Source organism: Cupressus sempervirens, chromosome 9, assembly GCF_028749045.1.
Source record: "Cupressus sempervirens isolate cs-2001-9-10 chromosome 9, ASM2874904v1, whole genome shotgun sequence".
NCBI classification, from domain to species: domain Eukaryota; kingdom Viridiplantae; phylum Streptophyta; class Pinopsida; order Cupressales; family Cupressaceae; genus Cupressus; species Cupressus sempervirens.
In genome coordinates this window covers 768,717,406-768,726,135 of record NC_143126.1, presented here as the reverse complement: position 1 = coordinate 768,726,135, position 8,730 = coordinate 768,717,406, and the positions used below count along the sequence as shown (strand labels likewise).

General features: G+C 33.8%; 1 protein-coding gene across 1 annotated transcript; it reads left to right on the top strand.

Moving 5' to 3' along the window:
• Positions 1–412: 412 nt before the first annotated feature.
• LOC149540951 (non-specific phospholipase C2-like) lies at positions 413–2,842 on the top strand. The gene is made up of 3 exons (XM_089802022.1): positions 413–1,813; positions 1,905–2,081; positions 2,168–2,842. Exons 1-3 carry the CDS (start codon positions 712–714, stop codon positions 2,497–2,499), a joined length of 1,611 nt encoding a protein of 536 aa, XP_089658148.1. The 5' UTR covers positions 413–711; the 3' UTR covers positions 2,500–2,842.
• Positions 2,843–8,730: the final 5,888 nt, after the last annotated feature.

The following is an 8,730-nucleotide window of genomic DNA, read 5'->3' as shown; positions in this document are numbered from 1 at the left end:
AAACAAGAAGATGTTGCTAAAATGCATATACTTTTCTACAACAAGATGGTGTTAAAATATATATCCTCAACATCTATATTAATCCAAAATCAAATAACAAGATGGTACTAAAAGAGAGTCTAAATCAAACTCTAATAATAAAATGATCCTAAAAGACTTCCTTTAAAATTTATCTAAAATATAACTGAAACAACAAAATGACACTACAAAATACACCCTTAAAAATATGTACAAAACATATTTTCAAATTCTATACTGGACCAAATTCAGATGAAAGCATACCCTCGAAATATGGACAAAACCAAACTGAAACACCAAAACGAAACAAGAAAAGCAAAAATCTAAACGATTAAAGCCCAATAAAACCTCCATATACAACTGGATTATGGAACTATATAGCATTTTGCTGATCTGTGTCTTTCGATGTGCTGCTTTGTTCAGTTGATCTTGTTTCAGAAGGTAATAGAGATGCTTAGTTTGAGCAGGGAGAAACACAAAAAGGAGATGAAGGGACCATGAGGGTGAGATGTTAGAATGATACGAAACGAATAAAAAGCATATGCGGTTCATGCATCCACGACCGCATTCAACAGCTTACTTATCACACGCGCACACACTTTATCTGTACACACTTTATCTGTCCACTACACAAGACTCCACTGAAACCCACATTCCCAGTTTGCCACATTGTGTTCGTCCATCCATCCAAAGATGAGGAGGAAGCAAAGCTCCAGCCGGCCATTAATGACGGCAATAACAGTCCTGTTTCATCTTCTGCTCATCACAAGCGGAGACGCAGCCAAGAGCAAAATCACCGGCCCAATCCAGACAATAGTAATTCTGGTGATGGAGAATCGATCCTTCGACCACATGGTGGGCTGGATGAAGCAGTCCAACCCTGAAATCGACGGCGTAACGGGGCAGGAATCGAATCCTGTTTCTCCAGGGGACCCCAAATCGGAAAAAATCTTCTTCACGGAGGAGGCAGAGTATGTGGATCCCGATCCGGGGCATTCATTCGGAGCCATCAGGGAACAAATCTTCGGCTCCAACGACACCTCTGCAAATCCCCCACCCATGAACGGATTCGTCCTGCAGGCAAATTCCATGGAACCCAACATGTCTCACACCGTCATGAATGGCTTCCGCCCTTCTGTTGTGCCCGTTTACAGCACACTCGTCAGCGAATTCGCAGTCTTCGACAGATGGTTCGCATCTGTTCCTTCTTCAACGCAGCCCAACAGGCTCTATGTCCATTCCGCCACTTCCCATGGCGCTACCAGCAATGTTGCGAAGCTTTTGGCGGCAGGGTACCCTCAGAAAACCATCTTCGACTCCATTGATGAATCGGGGCTCTCTTTCGGGATCTATTACCAGAACATTCCCGCCACTCTCTTCTACAAAAATCTCAGAAAGCTCAAGTACGTGACCAAATTCCACACTTTTGATGTGGAATTCAAGCTCCACGCGAAACAGGGGAAGCTCCCCAATTATGTGGTGGTGGAGCAGAGATACATGGACACGAAACTGTTGCCTGCGAATGATGATCATCCATCTCATGATGTGGCGGAGGGGCAGAAATTTGTGAAGGAGGTTTACGAGACGCTCAGATCGAGTCGCCAGTGGAACCAGACCTTGTTTCTCATTACATACGATGAGCATGGCGGATTCTTCGATCATGTTCCCACCCCTGTTCGGGATGTCCCCTCGCCTGATGATATTGTGGGTCCTGACCCCTACTTCTTCAATTTCGATAGATTGGGGGTTCGAGTCCCCACCATTGCCATCTCCCCCTGGATCAACAAAGGAACAGGTGATTAATTTAATGAAAGTTTTGTTTCTCTTCCAGTTCCCCAAATGCCATTGTTTGTTTCGCGCTCGCTCACTTGTTGGGTATTTTACAGTTGTCCACAAACCCTCTGGACCTTCCACATCATCTCAGTACGAGCATTCATCGGTTCCTGCAACTGTGAAGAAGATTTTCAACCTGCAATCCCCTTTCTTGACAAAGAGAGATGCTTGGGCTGGCACATTTGAATCCCTTATCCAGAGCAGAACTGAACCAAGAACTGATTGCCCAGGTAAAATCCTGCCACAATTTTATCCCAAAACATCAGAAAATTGAAGTGCATCGAATTCTTAGTAGTTTTTCCTGGTTGTGTTGCAGTTAAGCTGCCAGACCCTCCAAAGATACGACTGGGGGAGGCCAATGAGGATGCTCAGCTCACCGAGTTTCAGCAAGAACTATTGCAGCTGGCAGCTGTATTGAATGGGGATTCCACTCTGAAAAGCTTCCCTGAAGAAGTAGGGAAGAATATGAATGTTAGAGAAGGCAACAAGTACATTCAGGACTCTGTGAAACGATTCTTCGAAGCAAGCCGAGCGGCAAAGCAGCTTGGCGCTCTTGACGATGAAATTGTGAAGATGCGGCCTTCGCTCACCACTCGGCCCTCTGCAACACCACCACCACCACCATCATCATCATCATCACCACCATAGTTGGATTTGTACAGCTTGACAGCATTTGCGTCCCTTTCGACTTCCTCTATTTTTCAAACAAATCAGAAAGCAGTGATGGAACATCTGGCCACAAGGTAAAGGTTACAGTGGATCATCACATGTTTTCACTGTGTTAGTGGATGAAGGCTGTGCAATGGGGATTAGGTTCTAGTTGTTTTCAAAAGTGTATTCCTTGGAGATAAGGAAACGCTTAGATGCAATTAGACTTTAACTAGTTGCCTTGTAAGATATAACGAAAGGGAGAAGTTTGTTATTTGCATTTTCCTTAAAAGGAAAAATAAATGACTCTCTCTCTAGTTATATTTGAAGAAAAAGTTTACTATTTGTATATGTATAGTAAGTTATAATTAGAATAAAAGTCTATTATTTGCACTAAAGAAAACTTTACCATTTGCATTTAAAGTTATAACTTTAAAAAAGATTTACTATTTGTGTAGGTATTTGCTTTGTCATAAGGAGGAGCTTTTGTTGTTATGGTCATACTCTCTAAGTTTTGACTCACTTAGGTTATGTGAGTTTTGTAACATTCTTTCTTGTTTTGATTCTATAGGGTTATGTGTATTTTATAACATTCATCCTTTTTAACTTTTCAAATGGATGTATAAAATATTGTAATCCATATATTTTCATCATTATCAAGATCAACTAAGTGCACTCACTAAATATAATAATATCACAATGTAAATTAATCTAGTGATTTTTAAAAGTTTGAAGAGCAACCATAGAAGGTTTGGAGGTTCCATGGTAAAAAGAAAATGACATGTATAAAATATTTTGATTCATAAATCATAAGATTATTACCAAGTCATTAACACTCACTAAGGGTTTTGTTATAGGATAAATTACAATCTTTTCCTTAAAATATAAACTCTTATTTCTTAGGACTAAATATTTAAGTGATCTGTAAGTGAGAGTTAGAAATTGTTATAGGATATTAGATTTTGACCACTTGGCAATCATCTTTATTTTTTTAGTTTGTACAAGTTTAATTTTTATAAATATTAAAGTTCAAACTTTTAAACAACAAAATTCATAAGACAAAGAAAGAAGATGAAGGGTGGTTCATTCTCTATCTCAAGGTAAGTACTTTTTTTTATATGAATAATCAATTGTTGTTTCTGGTGGCGAGTACTTTTCCTTGACCCATTTTTTAAAATATAACTTTATATTTTGATACTATTCATCAAAAAAATCTTTAAATTTTAAAATATTTTGTAACAAGCTCTTTTATAAAACCCTACCATAAATATACCAATTATTTTAATTTTTTTAATTTATAAATAACCATTTTAATATTTGAAATTTTTTTAACTATGAAAAGTTTTTCAAACTAACCATTTTAATATTTGAAAAGTTTTAAGTTGTCACCCTCTTTCTTGTCTCCTATCAATATTGCAACATAGACTAGGATTATGACAATCCTATTGAAATTATTGAATTATATGCATGGAATTTAACAATCACCCTTAGCTATCAAATGAAACTTTTTATGATGGTTCCATCATTTGAATTACATATTCAAAAAGAAGATTCCAGGCACTACAATTTTTATTTTTGAAGTTTTTTTTATATTTAATCTCTAAATGGCTCAAATTTTGGCATCAATTGACAAAATATTTCAAAAACAAGAAAAACACTTCCACTTTTTGGCCAAAAGTGAGACCCAACTTCTTGCACTGACCATTAAGTTAATTTCTTCCAAAAAGAAAACTATCCATGTTCATATATTAAAAACAATTATAAACTCTTGTAGGCAAGAGCCTACAACACAATGGTAATTTGTGAGGCTATCAATTAATAATAATAAAATAAAAATAATTAATCTAAGCTTTGATCATTTACCAATAAAAAAAACAATTATAAACTCTATATTATAAATATTTTGAAAATAACAAACATTCTAAAATCTCAAAATATTCTAAATAAATTTGTATCTTTATAAATATCTTATATCTTAACAAATTAAACTTATTAAATTTATATTCAAACCTATTTTATGTATATTTTTTAAATTTAGAAATGAACATTTGCAAACCGTTTTTTTAATACCTAATATATTCTAACTTTAACTAATTAAATTTATAAATTCATATTAGAAATTCATTTAAAATCTATACTATAAATATTTTAAAAATTTCAAATAGATATTCTAATGTTTATAAATATTCTAAATCAATTTGTAGCTTATATTTAAAGGAATCCATGCATAATAGATAGAGAGATTTCAACATAGATTAGAATTATACATAAATATAAAAATTCTAAAATCAAATATAAATCCTATTAAAGATATTATATCATAAAAAATAAAATAATAAAATTAAATTTACACAAGAAAATATAAATCAAATATTATAAAATATTAAACTTTTAAACATCTAGATTGTTTTTTTTATAATGAAAATTTATTGAAGAAGTTTTGCATTACTTTTTGTTTAAGGGAAAATAATATCAATGAATTTAAAAATGTAAATTAGATGAAATGAATTCAGTAGTTAAACCATTTCATCCTAAGTGTTTCAATACAATAGAAAGGGGCTTTCCAACATAACTCTTAATATAACTCAAGTTAGATTAGGAAAAAATCAAATAGCATGAAGAGATCCCAATACTAAACTCAAATTATACTAAGGAAGTGCACAAGCAAGTCCTCTTTCATGAAATGTTCATTAAGTTTGTATGGGTAATGTGAATGCAAATTGAACCAATTGATTAAATGACAAAGATGAAATAGATCTAGGAGATATATGTATGTAATTAGTCCAATTAAAGCATGAAATATAAGATGGAATAGAAGAAAGAAAAATAACATCAGAATGAGTAAGGGAAAGTTCTTTTTTGCTTTGAAAACTACAAATGCTATAGAAAATCTAACTATGGATATGTGTTAAAAATGAAAAACCAAAAAAACTCTAAAAATCTCATATCTTCATGTACATGTAGACTTGGGTGTCATTTAGTGGTAGGTTTATGTGATAATGAACATGTTCCCAAAGCACAAAAAAAAGAGTTGACCCAAACTTTTTCTAAAGCCCTTGACTAATAGTTTCTAGATCTGAGTTCACAAAATTATGATAACCTATTCTTACATACAAGAAAATTTGATTTATTTTAGGGGGAGATGTTTGCCTTGGTCAAGCCCTCATTTAGGAACTAACCTTGAAATAGACAAGTATGAATGTAAACATGTAAATAAGTAAGAAAAATGTAAATATTCACCTCACATGATGAAACCCTTGTCAATGGTTTTGCAATGCTTGGTTGTTGTTGATGTTGAATCTTCAATAAAGGATTTACAAATATTCACAAATGCAATGGATCTAATACCAAATCATGGAGCCAAGGATGTACATGTACAAAAAGGAAGAAAAAGATGATGAATGTCATAATATAAATCTCCTCCCTTGATAGCCAACAAAATGTTAGATCTTGAAGAGGATATGCTCACAAAGGATTTTTGAATCTTGAGAACACCTTGAATGCTTGATGAATGCTTGAATGCCTTATAAATTTTTTTGGCTTGAATGTCCTTAACTGTGTTTGTGCTTTCTTCTTGATGGCTAGTAGATGTGAAAATGAGGTGCCCAAGCTTCCTTTATGCTATTTTTTGGGATAAAAAATAAAGAAAATTGACGAGATCACTCAATTTTCAAATTTGAATCTCTAAAACAAAATTAGCCATTAGACCAAAACTTCTTAGGGTGTATGTCAACCTGGCTAACCTATACTAGTAGTGGTTGACTATTTTGACCTATAGTAATGTTATCCCAAGAAGGGGTATCGCCAAGGTCTAAGAAACTACACAGATGGAATCAAAAAAGAAGAAACAAAGTAGGAGAAAAGATAGTTTGAACACAAATGCATCCATAGTCCATTAAATATCTAAAAAATGAGAGAAAAATAGTCTTAAATGATGGGTGTTTCCATTTTGAGATGATACATTTACCGCCACTTTAACGAGATTATGAGTTAACTCATACTCATAGTAAATTAGATCAAAAGTAAGAGATGGTCTCATCATGATTATGGAGACAAAGAAACTACCAAGCCCACAAAAAACTTGAGTCCTCATCATTTCCAAATTCACAGCAAGAGAGATGTCACTGACAAGAAAAAGAGAGAGAAAAAGTGTAGTCAACTCACCTAATAAGTTTTGTGTTCCTTATTGTGAAATACATGAAAATACACGCTACAAAAAATGATATTGAATGGTCTAAAAAGTGTGTGTGGTTTTCTAATCAATCCATTGAAGATGAAATTAATGGTATAGCAAGTGTGTGTGGCATGTTAGTAAATCAATCAAAGACTCGTCCTTGAAATAACTCCATATCCCAAAAAATGAATTAAAAATGACCCAAGCATAAGGATGTATTTCCTTAAGGGATTAGAAACAATATTGGACTTTCCAAATTGTTAGTACTACAAAAAAGGATCAAAATGCAAAAATCAGGCCTCCTAAGCTGTTAATAATTCAAAGAGGGATCAAAAGAAAGGATCGGACCTCCCAAATTATAAAAAGTTTGATAGATGGATCCAAAAGGAGCTATAGGAATCAAGCCCCCCAAACTCTTAATGGTTTGATAGAGGGATCCAAAAATATATAGATAACTAACCATCAAAGTGTGTGTGTGTGTGTGTGCGTGCGTGCGTGCGCGTGTGTGTGCACAAGTGAGAAAAGTGTATGCTTCCATGTTAAAATGGTTACAAATACCTCAACGGGAGCATTAAATATAGTAAAAACATACATGCATCCACTAGAAATGTTTCCACCATGAAATTCCCCCAAGAGAGATTACTTCAAGGAAAATAAACACATGACAAAAGAAAGAGCACAAGAGGAATCTACAAACTTTGGGGTCAGTATGATCATATGATAATATGTAATATTATATCAAATATGACATTTTATCATTCCCCAAATAATGTAGAACTAAAAAAAAAATAGAAGAAAAATAACATAAGAAATATGAAGAAGATTATTTTTGGGCCAACAAGATAGAGACCAAAACATGATCATTTCTACCATATTGCAAGTATCCAAGAAGATTATACAAGGGAACATGTATGAATAATAGCACATATTCAATGCAACATGTAACAACATTAGAAGAAGAGAGATACGAATGGAAAAATGTGCACAACATGTTTGATTATTTCATTATGTTGCACCAACTGAGAAACAAGAATTGTCTAAAGAAATCTAGATAGGACATAAAATTATAAGCAACACAATAGGATAGAAACACAATACAAAATACATAAAAATACCATGCTAGAGAAGTATACCTTAAGCATTTTTTCAACCCCACCTCCCCCCTCATCTCATTTTGCATCATTAGGAAAAGGTGGGAAACTCGCAAGAGGAACAACATTTAATACTATATGAACAATAGTCAAATCCAAGCAAGAACTCTGGTGGGAGTCATTATCCTTGAGACTAGGAGTACATGTCATCTCTTTAGGAAGAATGTCATGGAAATGATGATCCATATCAATAGTATCATATTTATCATAACCAACATGTCCATTATCATTAGCATAAATATCATTATTATCAAGAGTATCTTCCTGATCAAGATTCATCACAACAGAATCTAAGATACAAATATAATCATCAAGGTTATCCATTTGCATGTTATTATATTTTATTAACTTCGTCCAAGGGCTCAAGAGTGGGTTGATAAAAGGGTGGAAAAGGTGGAGAAGAGGATGCGGTTTGAGAAGAAAAAAAATGAGTTTTGGCCTTAGATTGATTATAGAGAGTTTTATGAGATAAAGTTGAAGGATTAGGATCAACAAACATAGGTTCCTAAGAGGGAACAACTATGGGTTGAGAGATGTTCTATGAAGGAGGAATAGGTGGACCATGTAAGATAGTTACAGAAGGATTAATCCTAGGAAGACTAAGCTCAATAATTTTATCTACTTTGGATTTCTGAATGGATTGATAAAGATTACCAGGACAAGTAGGTGGTTTTTGATGTAGAAAAGGCCAAAAGAAGTCTATTTTAGTGCAATATCAAGGGATAGAAGGTTGATAAAGAGAATGATCGATACTGAAAAGTTCTTAATTGTCGTAAAGTTTAAGGCATCCATGGATAAGATAAGTTTTAACTTGAAAGGAAGAAATGTTACAAGATAGGGATTTCATAGCCCCCAAAGATTAACTTATCAATGTCTGATACAACCACTGAACTTATAGAAAATAGA